We start from the raw sequence: 14,820 nt of genomic DNA on the forward strand, positions 1-14,820 counted from the left end.
AGCCTTTCCTTGTTTAGGCTTATCTACATACTGTGTCTGGAAACCTTCCTGAAAACACCTAACAAACTCCACCCCATCTCCTTCACTCTACGGAGATGCCAATCAATACTGGGGAAATTAAAATCCCCCATCACAACAACCCTGTTATTACTGCACCATGAACGGGTTAGGTAAGTTCGCAGATGATACAAAAATTGGTGGCATTGTGGATTGTGCAGACAATTCCAAGGACGCAGCAGATGTAGATCATTTACAGATATGAATGTAAAAATGTCAGGTGCATTTTATTTCAGCCAAGTGTAGGTGTTGCACTTTAGGACAATAAATATAAATGGGCTGTACACAGTTAATGGCAAGACCTTTAACAGCAGTGATGAAGAGGGATCTTGGGGTCCAAATCCATAGCTCCGTGAAAGTGGCTGCACAAGTTGATTAGGTACTAAAGGTTTATGCAATACTTTATTAGTTTGAAACATAGAGTTCAAGACTCAGGAAGTTATTTTTCAGCTTTTTAAGCCCTGGTTTGGCCACATCTGGCATTTAATTCTGGTCAGCCAATACAGAAGGCTTGGTGAGGGTGGAGGAGGTTTATTACAACGCTGCCTGGGTGTCTAAAACTAGAGGGCATGCACTTAAGGTGAGGAGAGCAAATTCAAAGGAGATGTGAGGGCCAGTTGTTTTTTAAACACAAAGACTGGTGGATGCCTAGAATGGTACTGGAAACAAATGATAATAGTATTTAAGAGACTCTTAGATAGGTGCATGAATGTGTAGAGAATAGTAGATATGGACCTTATGAAGGCAGAAAGGACTTGTTTAGTTATGTATTTAGTTACCAGCTTAATTAGTTTGGCACATAATTGTAGGCCAAAGGGTCTGTTTCCTGCATAGCTTTGATCTATGTTATACTTATTTTTCAAATCTGACTATTTTGTGTGCTTTTATATTCAAGGGTATTCATGATAGTTCATCAGAAAAACACAAGTTTTAAAAAATTTATCATTTATACTTTCTTTTTTTCAGAAGATGAACATCCACTCCACTGTCAGGAAGCTATGCATATTCACTATAGTCATAGAGGATGGAAACAGCCCTTAGGCCCAACTCATCCACGCCAATTTGTGTTGCCCAGCGAGCTGGGTTCATCTGACTGCATTTGGCTCATAGCTCTCTCTATACTTCCTATGCATGCACTTATCTAGATGGCTTTTAGACGTTGCTAATATGCCTGCCTCAACCACTATTTCTGCAGCTTATCCTAAATATGCACCACCGTTTGTGTGAAGAAGCTGCCCTGATGTCCCTTTTAAGTCTTTCACCTCTGATCTTAAATTTACACATTCATGTTTTTAGCACCCGCTCCCTGGGAAAAAGACTATGTGGTTTCAGGTTGTCAATGCTTCTCATGATATTATATACCGGTACTTCTATTCGACCATCACTCAATCTCCTATGTTCTAGGAAATAAAGTCCTATTCAACAGAACCTCTCTTTGTAACTCAGGCCTCCAAGTCCAGGCAACACCTTAGTAAATCTTTTCTGAAATCTTTCTAGTTTGCTAAATTCTTTCCTTTAAAAGGATAATCAAAATGGCACACAATATTCCCTGGGCTTCATCAATATCTTATATAACTGTGATATAACTTCACAACTCCTATACTCACTGTCCCGATCAATGAAGGCCAGCATGCCAAGTCCCTTTATCACCACACTGTGATGCTGCTTTCAGTGAACTCTGCACGTGCACTCCTAGATCCCTCCAATCCATAACACTCCTCAGGGTCCTATCATTCATTGTACAAGTCCTCCCCTGGTTTGAGATCCCAAAATGATATACTTCACATTTAACTTGATTGAAAGACACTTGTCAAAACTCAGCGCACATACCTAGCTGATCAATACCCCATATAATTTTTCATAACTTTTACTACCTATTTAAGCATCATCTGCAAACTTATTAACCATACCTTTGACATTTCCATTTATATAAATCAGAAACAACAAATGTCCCAGCACCAACCCCTGTGGCATACCACTGAATCCAAACTGCTATCCCCCACTCCACCCCACCCGTATCCCATAAAATCTAACCTTTCAGAGCACATTAGCTACTCCCTAGACCTTTTTAACCTCATCTGTGGCCAGAGATTAAACAAAAATCTCTGAAGGGCCTCTGCAATTTCTTCTCTATCTTACCACAAAATCCAAGAATGCACCAGGTCAGGCCCCAGGGATATATAGGTATCATCCTTAATTCACTTTAAGGCTTCCATTACCTCCTCCCTTGTAATTTGTGTATGGTGCAAGACAATACCAGTCATTTCCTCCATACCCTTAATTTCCAATATTTTCTCACTGGATCCAAAGTACTTGCTAAAAGACACTTCTGCAAGTTGCTCTACCTCATTCCCCAGCAGGAGATCCACTGTTGTGTCATCTTCAGTAGATTCCCTTGTATATTGATCAAGGAAGCTTTCCTAGACATATTTCACAAATTCCACTCAGTCAAAGCCTTTCATACCATGGTTGATCCAGTCAATATTAGGGAAGTTAAAAGCTCTCATTAATGCCACCCTATTATGTTTACAAATAGCTGCGATCTGTCTACATATCTGCTCCTACAATTCCCACTGGTTATTGGGGGGGGCGGGGGGTGGGCTATAATACAATTCCATCAGAGTGAACAACACCTTCCTATTTCTAAGTTCGACCAGATGCCCTCATTCGATGATTACCCTGAGAATATTCTCAGAAGAGGTCTATTATTATGTTCTCTTTCATCAAGATGGTAACTACCCCTCTTCTCTGTACCTCTGTCATTCTTGTAGCTTATCATAGAATATTGAGCTGCCAGTCCTGCCCTTTCCACAGCCTTGATTCTGTTATGACTACTGTGTCCCTGTCCCGCTCTGAGTTCACACGCCTTAACTGTCAAGCCTCTTGCATTGAAATAAAGTTTATCCACTGTATCTTACATAATCAACTTTATCTAGGATTCCCTGAAGTTCATGTCTTGAGGGTAATGCGTCAGCAGGGATGTTAAATCAAAGATTATCACAGTCCTTTGAGCATTAACCTTTTTTTTTAAAAGACTTCATTGAAATTTTTTATTGACAGATCTTTGCCCACCAGTGCTATATACCTGTATGCTGACAGGATAACAAACTTGTGCTCATCAATACTCTAACACAAAACAATACACAAAGAAAATGTATCTTGCTGTATTGTACCTGTGTCATACTAATTGACCTGTGCCCAATTATTTTTTATTCCTGGGTCAACAACTGGATCCAATTCAGCGGCCCAGAACATTGAATCAGGCTTAACATGGATCAGGTTTATGAGCTACTGATCCCTTAAACCTGGCCCAGTCTGGCTTCTGGATTGGGCTGGCATCGTGGGCCTTGAGGTACAATAGAGCAACCAGCTTAACGGGAAGGGGCAATTTTTGGGGAAAGCACAGCTGGCCATGTTCTGATACTCTCCTTTGATGTCAAAGGGAAACTGGCATACAAAGTAAAAGTTTCAGTTTTGTTCATTTCAGGTAAAGAAAGTCCTGTACCAAATGAGAATGCTATCAACACTAACCTCAGATGTAAAGTCACATAACTTGCAGCTTTGTCATTTCTCTCGGGAACCCTTGGGCCTGGACTCTCCTACCTCATGTATTAGTTTACTGTTGTTTTACTAGGTGTTGAGGAATGAGGAGAGAAAAAAATAGCAACAAGAACCTAGAATTAACTACAAGTGTAGAAGAGTTGAAAGAATGACTAAAATACTGGTAAGGTCACTTTGACTAGGTAACTTCTGAGCAAATTTTCAGAAACTACAATGTTCTATTTGAACACAAGTATCTGCTTTATCAGTATTATATTACGATAACACAATATCAGGGTTCACCAATTTAAACGTTACCTGCTTCATAATTAAGTAATGAAAAAATTTCAACAGATTCAATGTTTAGGTCTGGGTTAAGCCTCTTGAAAATCGGTAGTTCAATCAAAAAATAACAGAGTGTCAGCTTTAAAGTCCAAAGACCAACACCAGAATGCAAACAAAATTTGAGATAAAAGGATTAGTAAAAGCGACATACTTATTGAAGAGGTTTAGACCAATCCGGTAGTGGCGTTTCCTAATGATATCATTGCTAAATGCAGGGGAATCCCAGCTGTTTCGCGTTTCCTTGTGATATGTTTGCTTGCTCAAAGTTTGTTCTCGTAAACTATCTCTCGAAGAGGATTCTGAGCTACAGTTTATTGTATCATTGGAATTTGAAGTGCTATTAATACTGTCATTGTCCCCATCAGAAAAATCAGACTCTGATTTGCTTTGCCGATTTGCGGAGCCATTGATAGCAAGATGGCTATCAATCTGCCGTGGTCGATGCCGAGTAGGTTCTTCATCACGATGATGCACTCTTGTAGGAACTGAGTGAGATATATGTTTGGGACTTCCACGTTGGCTATTGGGATTTTGCTCATATGCATTTTGTCTCTTTAGCGATCCTCTTTCTGAACGGTCACTTAAGTCTACTGAACTATCACTGGGTGGCTCAATTGTTAGTAAAGGGAGGTGGTCAACACGAAGCCTTGGCTCCTGACACTCCAAGGAAGGAGTGCTTCTGCAGCTTGTATCAGTGTCCAGTTTATCATCCCTGTGGGTCATAGACCAGTATTCCTGAGCAGAATTCACCGAACGGAGTCGTAAATCTGATTCTGTGCTGGATGGCCTGTCCGCAGACTGTAATGACAAAGGAAGTGGAGGAGAGAGCTCTTCCTCATCGATGTACAGAGTTACATCACTGTATGAAGCAGACATTTCATCCAATTTTCTGCGCTCAGCATCATGCACAGACTTAGCATAAGATACACTGTCCAATTCTTCCTCTTTTTGCATGCTTTCTTTGTAACGTTTGCCCTGGTCAGTAGGATGCCCATCATCAGTGTGCAAGGTACGACAGTTTAGTGCATCATCAATTGATTCTGCCAGTGATTTTACTTGTCTTGAGAAAGCATCCTCAAGTTCAGTTATTGCATCAGCAAAATCATTGTTTGCAGCTGGAGACTTGATCACTGCTGCATCTCCAAGATCTCCACAATCTGACGGAACAATAGCTCCTAATTTTCCTGCATCGTCAGTCATAGACACCTGTTTTCCCTCAAAAAATGAGCTGTGGACTTTCTCAGGCCCTTCAAAGGAAAACTGCATTCTCATATTGGACAACACAATGCGCCTGGACATGCGATTCTCAGACATAGAACTTCTTAGTCTTTCAAAGTTTTTGTTCATTTGATACTGGCGGAATGCTGTCTGAATAGTTCGGGCTGCATGTCTGGTTATGAAACGTCCTCCATATTTACGCTCAAGCATTTCCACCTGGAAAAGTCAAATATTTAATAATTCAGTTACCAAGTTAGAAAGTAAATTTGTGCTTTAATTAACAATTCTAATTTTGCATGGTTTGAAATGGTTTAAGTAGTTAATATACAATATTAATCCAATTTCTTACAGGTATCAAATAATTGTTCAGTTAGTAAACTAGTAGTTTAACTGAACAAAACTATAATTGAAATAACAGGTTTTAAGTGCACAATGGAAGACATTACAATGGATTTATTTCAAGATAAAATCATAAAATATTGGAAACACTCAGATCTGACAGTGACTGCTGCAGAAAGCAAGAGAGATAACATTTCAGATCGATGTCCTTTTATTGGAGTTGGGTAAAGTTTAAAATGAATGGTTTTAACATCAAAATAAATGGAGGAAAAGTAAAAGAGAAGATACCACAAGATCTGTAATGGGATAAAGGCTGTGAAAGATTAAAAGGTAAAAAAGGTAAAAAGGTTGCAAGTGAAGAATAAAAAGGTTGATTCAGAATGAGACTTAAATGGGAGAAGAACAGTCATCGTTTGAAAAAGCTAAAGAAGTAGTATTGCAGGAAGTCTGAAATTTTTGAATACATTTAAGGAAGCTAGATTATTTTACTGGAGGCAATTTAACTGTTTGCTAATATTCACATTTCCTTTCTGGAATGAAGACAAAGAACATGCATATTTTTACCCAAGGATCATACCATTTGGTCATAATAGCCTGGAAGGTTCTCCAAATGCACTACAGCATCTGCGGATAATACAGTATCAGTATTCTGTTCAATGCCAAGCTAGCCTTTCAGGCTATTCTATTCTAATAACAGAATTCCTTTCTTTCAATATGCAACAGTGCCTGCTTCTGCTTTCACCAGTTACCTCCCCATTTCTGCTGCCATTTCAATCCCTACATTCATCATCTCAGCACCAGTGCCTTCTGACTGAGCCCCTACATCAATCCTTGACAAGTTTCAACTCTACCAGAGATTATTGTCACAGTCTCAGACCAATTCCCTCATTCTCACAGAGGGGGAAGGATGTGCTTATATAAGGAGAGACCTAATTACATAAGAAATATTGACAGGAGTAAGCCATCTGATTCCTTAAGCATGCCTGCTATTCATTTAGATCTTTGGTGATCCAATCTTGGTCTCAGCTCAACTTTTGTGTCTGTTTCCATAAACCTTCTCTCCCTGTAGACTAAAACAGTTTTGAATATAATGAATTATTCAGATCAACAGCTCTCTCTGGCAGGTAATTTCTAAGATTTATTGGGTTTTGGAGAAGGAATTCTCAGTCATTTTTGATAAATGTGAAACTATGCCCTCCAGTTCTAGATCTCTGCATCAACAGAAAACTCGTCACAGTCTCTACCTTGCTATGTATTTCATCTTTCATAACGATATTTCATCTTTCTTAACTTTATTCGGTTTTGGCCCATTCCGCTCAACCTTTCTTTATAAATCAGTTTAGTCATCCCAGGAATTAAATTAGTGAACTTCTGCTAAAGCAAGCAAATCCTGCTTAAATAATGAAACCATAAAAATTGTGTAGTGTTCCACGTGTGATCTCACCAGCACCCTATACAGATGGAAGAAGGCATTTGCACTTGCATCATCATTTTCTTTTGCAATTAAAGCCAACATTCCATTTGCCTTACTAATTACTTTAGTCACATTCATGCTACCTTCTTGTGTTTCATGTGCAAAGAAACCCAAATCCTTCTGTACATCAGAATTCTGTAGTCACTCTCCTTTTAAATATTATGTTTTTCTTAACTACATTCTCAAATTCAAAAGATTTATCCACCTTGCAGTATCAATAAATTCTGACAAAAGTTGTCAAATGTGATCACTTTTTCAGAAAACAATGTCGACACTATAATCAGTGGCCAGTTTATTAGGTACAGGAGTAGAACCTGTAGATATGGTCAAGTGGTTCAGTTATTCTTCAGACCAAACATCAAAATGGGGAAAAAATGCAATCTAAGTGAGTTTAAAAGTGGAATGATTGCTGTGGTCTTCTGCTGCTGTAGCCCATCTATTTCAAGGTTCTTCAATGTAGTGTGCATTCAGAGATGTTCTTCTGTACACCACTGTTGTAACACGTGGTTATTTGAATTACAGATGCCTTCCCATCAGCTTGTTTCAGTTTGGCTATTCTCCAGTGGCTTCTCTCATTAGCAAGGCATTTTCACCCACAGAACTGCCACTCACTGAATGATTCTTTTTCTTTTGCATCATTCTCTGTACACCCTAGATACCGTTGTGCATGATAATCCCAGGAGATCAGGACTTTCTGAGATACTCAAACCACCCTTTCTGGCACCAACAATCATTCCACTTTTAAACTCACTTAGATCGCATTTCTTCCCCATTCTGATGTTTGGTCTGAAGAACAACTGAACCACTTGACTATATCTACACAGATTTATACTTTGAGTTGTTGCTATATGCTTGGCTGATTAGATATTTGCATGAACAAGCAGATGTACAGGTGTTCTTAACAAAGTGGCCACTGAATATATTTTCTAATGTCATGATTTTAATAGAAGCAGAGTAGCAGAATATTCATAAACATTAGCCAAAGGGAAGTTGTCAAATGGCCTATGATTTCCTGCTTTGTCTCCCTTCTATAATAAAACATTTATTATTTTTCAATTTGGCTGCATCTTTTGAGAAACCAGGGAACTCTGGAAGATCACTACTAATCCATATACTTTTCTGAGGCACTTGTTTTAAGATGCACCTCAGTGAGTTCTGAACCCACCATAAAGCTGAGGTCTTCTGTCGCCTTCCTTTCCCAGCCTACTTCTTCTGCAAGAACTCGCCACCCCTCACCAATGATTCCTCCTGTCTCCACCCCTCCTCCTCTTATCAGACACCACTCTCAGCTTGTCTGTGCGCTCTAGATCTTTTCATCTCTAATTGCCGAGGAAACATCAACTTGCTCAACTTCAGCACTCCTTTCTTCTCCTTGAACCTTACCCCAACTGAATGCACTTCTCTCCACACTCTCCACACCAATCCCAACCTTACTATCAAACCCACAAACAAAGTGGGTGCTAGTCGTCTGGCAGACTGGCCTCTACCTTGCTGAGGCCAGGCAGCAACTCTCAGACACCTCCTCTTACCTAGTCCTTGTAAAGAACCCCACTACAGACCACCAGAAAATTGTCTGCAACACCATCACTCACCTCCTCAACTCTGAAGCACTCCCATTCACTGCCACCATACTCATAGTTCCCTTACCCTGTGTGCTCATATCTACCTCCTACCCAAGATCCACAAACCTGACTGTTTGGGTAAGACCATTGTTTCTGCCTGCTCCTGCTCCACTGACCTCGAGTCTTCATAGGAGTGCTGATGTTGAGCAAGTTGATGTCTCCTCGGCAATTAGAGATGAAAAGATCTAGAGCACATAGACAACCAGAGCATAGTGTTCAATAAGAGGAGGAGGGATGGAAACAGGAGGAGTCATTGGTGAGGGGTGGGGAGTTCTTGCAAAAGAAGTAGGCTCAGATACAAAGGTGACAGAAGTTCTATCCCACTTGCTTTAGTCCCTTCACACCTACATCTGTGACACCTCATGTGCTCTTGATCTCCTCAACAACTGCCTCGTTTTTACTATGGATGCCCAGTCCCTATATACTTCTATCCTCTATCAAGAAGTTCTTAAAGCTCTCTGCTTCTTTCTTAACAAAAGTTCTAACCACCCTCCTCCGTCTAGCAGAACTGGTCCTCCCTGTCAATAATTTCTTCTTCAGTTCCTCCCACTTTCTCCAATCTCAAGGAGTAGCCATAGGCATCTGCATGAGCTCCATAGCCTTTTCATCGGCTATGTGGAACAGATCATATTCCAAGCCATCCCTGGTAACGCTCCCCAGGGATGCACTACATTGACAACGGCACTGGTGCTGCTTCATGCAGCCATGCTGAGCTCATCAATTCCATCAACTTTGCTTCCAACTTCCAAGCTGCCCTTAAATTCATTTGGTCCATTTCTGACACCCCTCTCCCTTTTCTCAGTCTCTCTGTCTCCATCTCTGGAGGAAAACTGTTTATCAACATCTTTTATAAACTTATTGATCCTTATGGCTATCTTGACTACACCTCTTCTCACCATGTCTTCTGTAAGATGCTATTCTTTTTTCTCAGATCCACTGCATCCGTTCCCAGTATGAGACTTCCCTTTTCAGGACATCAGAAATATCTTCCTTCTTCAAAGTACGGGGTCTCCCTTCCTCCACCACTGATGCTGCCCTCACCTGCATCCCCCCCCCCATCTCCCAGATATCTGTGTTCACCCCCATCTTCCCATCCCCTTAACAGGAATAGAGTTCTTCTCGTCTTCGCCTACCACCCCATGAGCCTCTGCATTCAACACATCATTCTCCACAATTCCTGCCATCTCCAACAGGATCCTACCACCAAACACATCTTTATTTGTCCCCCACTCTCTGCTTTCTGCAGTGATTGCTCCCTCTGTGATTCCCCTGTCCATTCGTCCCTCCCCACTAATCTCCCTCCTGGCACACATCCCTGCAAATAACAGAAATGCTACATCTGCCCATTCACTTCCTCCCTCACCTCTATTCGCATCCCAAACAGTCCCTCTGGGTGAAGCAACACTTCACCTGTGAATTTGTTTGGGTCTTCTATTTTAACTGGTGCTCCCCATGCAGTCTCCTCAACATTGGTGAAACCTAATGCAAACTGGGGGACCACTTTGACGAGAGCACTTCAGCTCCATCTGCCAAAAGCAGAATTTCCTGGTGGCTAACTCTTTTAATTCCTATGCTGATTCCCATTCTGACATGACTTCTCGGCAAAACTACATGACTTCTCTACATGATTTCTGTTGAAAAAAATAAGAGTGGGGGGCATAAGAGATGGCATTATTCTCTATACATCTTTCCTTTTTGTACATTACCAGGAACATGGGGCACAACTAAATGGAACACCTAGGTTTATCCTTCATCATTACCTCTCACACCTACAAATGCCTCAATCAGCAACTGCCTACCTCTTATTCACTGTCAAATAACCATGTTTACCAGATATCCCAACCTCCCGGTCAAATATGCTGGGTTTGGACATCATCCTTCCTCTTCTCCCACACCATCCCTATCAGATGTGTATATCCTCATTTCAAATTCCTGATTTGTATTTCAAATGTTATGCTCTGATGCCTCACTTTCCAACTCAAGTCACAGCACAGGTCCAATTGGGCATGTTAGTATTGACAATAACATGCAATGCTCAATCAGTTATACCTGCAACTGTGCTTTAATGGATAATAATTGCCTTATCATTGCTTCGATCCAGTGCATCCAGCCATATATGCTGTTAGAAGTTTGGTTCTCAGTTGATTAGGATACTGAAACACTGAAAAGTGTGCTTCAACATAAGAGTGAATAGAAATAGGCGATATCTATGACAACGATATGAAACTTATGGCTGGTCACCCCAATATTATAGATTGCATAGGACAGAATGAAACTCTTACTAGTACCACAATAACTTCTGTTGTGCTTTAACATAGCAACAAAATCAAACAGCATTTGTAGGAATGTTATTAATTACAACAAAAAAAAACAAGGCAGATTAAGCAGATAGATGTTATACTACGTAACTAAGGAAAAAAGAAATGACAAGAGACTATCTCAGAGGGACTTACAAGGCTTACAGTCTTGTCAGTTAAAGTCATAGCTACCAGCAGGATGTTTTAATTAGGGACATTCAAGAGATCAGAATTAGAGAAGGACAGGGATAAGTAACGGATAGTTAGATGTCAGAGGTAATTATAGAAATAGGGAGATGCAAGACAGCAGTGGAATTTGAAAATGATAATAAGAACATTTGAAGTCAAGAAGTCAGCCTAACAGTGAGCCAGCATAGGTCAGCATATCCAGAGGTGATGGGTGAATGGAGCTTGCTACAAGTTAGTGTCCAGGCAGCAATTTTGAATAACCTTAAGTTTATAATAGTAAATTTACAAAGTCTAACCATAAGGAATAATCTGGCAGTTTTAGAAGAAGGATGGATAAGCTTGAATGAGGAAGAATACAGTATAATTAAGCTAGTGAACTACAAACTCATTTCCCTGTTCTAAACAGTAGTCTGAATTAGAGCTCCTGCATAAACTGCAGTATTAACTTGCTTTTATTCTTTTTTTAAATTTATTTGCTGTACATATTGGCATATCCTAAAAGAAAGGTCATTACCTGTTTATCCTGAAGATCTGATGAGAGTTCATAGCTCTCTGACAATGATCTTGATCGCTTGATTGCATCTTCCTCTGCTTGTTTTCGTAATATGGAGGTGGAATGCTGAAGCTTTGGCCTCCTAGGACGTTGCTGACCAGGTGAGACAGGGAATGATACCAGTGAAGAACCATCAAACTGATCAGGGCTAGCAGCAGCACTGAGTGTTATTGGGCCCTGGCAGTAGCTTGAGGGGCTGTCGAGAGAAGTGCCGGTCTCACTTCCTGCAGCATCACCCTCCACACTGAAAAAGAAAGAAAAAATTCCAATTACTTACAGATGACTAAACCTCCTCCCTCAGTACTAAATTATCTGGTGATACACAGCAAAGCTTGGGTGCACTCAAAGTTAATATAAACCACGTGAGACAGGCTTGTAGTTTTCTATTATTTGGCAGATCAAAGTTCACATCAGCTTGTAAAATAATATTCAAACTCTGGAAGGAAACAGGGCAGCTATTGCCACTGGATGACTCTGCAAGAATCTCTAAATTTAAATGGCTTTGATCAAACTCTGTTGAAAGTTTAAAATACATAGCATTCTTCCCTTTCACAGTGATCTAAATGCTTTAAAGCAATTTAAGATATGATAGTATATGAGTGAACACAATTATTTTACCCCTTTCTGATAGATGAAGCAATTCTGTGCTGATCTCATGCTGCGTTTACATTTGTTCCATTTCTTTTATGATCTTTGGAGCAATAGCAAAACAATTATCTTTTATGGTATGCTTGTAATATTCCACAACAGTTTAACCGGATATCAAATGTTAGTTTTGCCATTTAAAGCTAGGATGCATTTTAAACAAACAGTTAAAGAAGGTGACAGTTTGATATTTAAAAAGTGAAAGCTTTCTGCACACAGTATGTGCTCTATGAAATGTAAAATAATTTTCTATGAAAGAAAAACTACAGCAAGTAACCAAAAGGTGGTGAAATAAAAACTAGAACCATAGAACATTACAGCACAGAAACAGCCCTTTTGGTCCTCCTTGGCTGTGCCAAACCATTTTTTCTGCCTAGTCCCACTGACCTGTACCTGGACCATATCCCTCCATACCCTTCTCATCCATGTACCTGTCCAAGTTTTTCTTAAATGTTGAAAGTCAGCCCGCATTTACCACTTCATCTGGCAGCTCATTCCACACTCCCACAACTCTCTGTGAAGAAGCTCCCACTAATGTTCCCTTTAAACTTCTCCCCCTTCACCCTTAACCCATGTTCTCTGGTTTTTTTCTCCCCTAGCCTCAGTGGAAAAAGCCTGCTTGCATTCACTCCTTCTGTACCCATCATAATTTTATATACCTCTATCAAATTTCTCCTCATTTTTCTACATTCCAGGGAATAAATTCCTAACCTATTCAACCTTTCTCTGTAATTCAGTTTCTCAAGTCCCGGCAACATCCTTGTAAACCTTCTCTGTACTCTTTCAACCTTATTAATATCCTTCCTGTAATCAGGTGACCAAAACTGCACACAATACTCCAAATTTGGCCTCACCAATGCCTTATACAACCTCACCGTAACATTCCAACTCTTATACTCAATACTTTGATTTATAAAGGCCAATGTATCAAAAGATCTCTTTACGACCCTATCTACCTGTGACGCCACTTTTAGGGAATTTTGTATCTGTATTCCCAGATCCTTCTGTTCTACTGCACTCCTCAGTGCCCTACCATTAACCTTGTATGTTCTACCTTGGTTTGTCCTTCCAAAGTGCAATACCTCACACTTGTCTGTATTAAACTCCATCTGCCATTTTTCAGCCCATTTTTCCAGCTGGTCCAAATCCCTCTGCAAGCTTTGAAAACCTTCCTCACTGTCCTCTACACCTCCAATCTTTGTATCATCAGCAAATTTGCTGATCCAATTTACCACTATCATCCAGATCATTGATACAGGTGACAGATAACAATGGACCCAGCACTGATCCCTGTGGCACACCACTAGTCACAGGCCTCCATTCAGAGAAGCAATCCTCCACTACCACTCTCTGGCTTCTCCCATTGAGCCAATGTCTAATCCAATTTACTACCTCACCATGTATACCTAGCGACTGAATCTTCCTAACTAACCTCCCATGCGGGACATTGTCAAAGGCCTTACTGAAGTTCATGTAAACAACATCCACTGCCTTCCCTTCATCCACTTTCCTGGTAACTCCTCAAAAACTCCAATAGATTTGTTAAGCATGACCTACCACGCACAAAGCCATGTTGACTCTCCCTAATAAGTCCCTGTCTATCCAAATACTTGTAGATCCTATCTCTTAGTACTCCTTCCAATAATTTACATTCTACCAATGCAAACTTACTGGCCTATAATTTCCTGGATTACTTTTAGAGCCTTTTTTTTACCTGTACCTGTAATTATATTTTAAAACTTTGATAGTAAGGAAAAAAAATATTGAGCTGAAACTCTCAGGCAAGTGACTCCCTAAAGAATCACATGCCAATCACTGTGTCTTTGACTTCTCACCCATGAATTGAAAGGTAAATTGCAAGAGATATGCAAATTGAATGTCAGTGCATTTGACTTTGTTTCACTGGTGTACTCACTGCCAAGTCTGGGCAAACTTTTCAGCTCTGTGTAGGACCTCTCACCTTAATTAAAAAGTTAAGTGCTTTTACATGTGTTAATTAATATGAAGTGGAACTTTTAAAGACAGATTTAATTTAAATTGATTGTTGGGGAACATGCAAAGGTAGTTTAACAGCCTTTGTCACATGATCTACTCTGCCTCTCAGAGTGCCTAACTTCATGGTCAACTGGTACCATGAAGCTGCACAAATCTGTCTGTTAATAAAACAGGAAATTGGAGTAGAGCACAAACAAAGGGCCCAAGTAAAACATAATCTGTGTCTTTGTTATCTTCAAAGGTGTAGTGAAGTTCAGTATGTAAATTACAATCTTCAGGGATAAGGAGGACTATACTATTTTAAATAATTAAAACTCAAATTACAGAAGCAGAATCAGGACCACGTTTATTTTCACTGACATACATTATATCATGAAATACGTTGTTCTGTGCAGCAGTACAGTGCAAGACAAAAAATTACTGGAATTTATTACAGTAAACAAAATAAATACTGTGAAAGAGGAATAGCAGTGTTCATGGACCATTCATAAATCTGATGGCAGAGGGGAAGAAGCTGTTTCTAAAATGTTGAGTGTGGTCTTCAGG

The 14,820-nt window shown here is 40.0% G+C and overlaps 1 protein-coding gene across 7 annotated transcripts in view; it reads right to left on the reverse strand.

Annotated features, from left to right (window-relative positions):
• Nucleotides 1–14,820, reverse strand: part of iqsec1b (IQ motif and Sec7 domain ArfGEF 1b) — a 455,019-nt gene that overhangs the window by 54,649 nt on the left and 385,550 nt on the right. For all 7 annotated transcript variants that reach the window (XM_073072148.1, XM_073072151.1, XM_073072149.1 and 4 more), the window contains 2 exons: nt 11,596–11,878; nt 4,094–5,376 (listed from right to left, as the gene is read on the reverse strand). In XM_073072148.1, coding sequence (XP_072928249.1) covers nt 4,094–5,376; nt 11,596–11,878 — 1,566 coding nt within the window. The remainder of the gene's footprint in view (nt 1–4,093; nt 5,377–11,595; nt 11,879–14,820) is intronic.

The sequence above is a fragment of the Hemitrygon akajei genome, chromosome 19, assembly GCF_048418815.1.
Source record: "Hemitrygon akajei chromosome 19, sHemAka1.3, whole genome shotgun sequence".
NCBI classification, from domain to species: Eukaryota; Metazoa; Chordata; class Chondrichthyes; order Myliobatiformes; family Dasyatidae; genus Hemitrygon; species Hemitrygon akajei.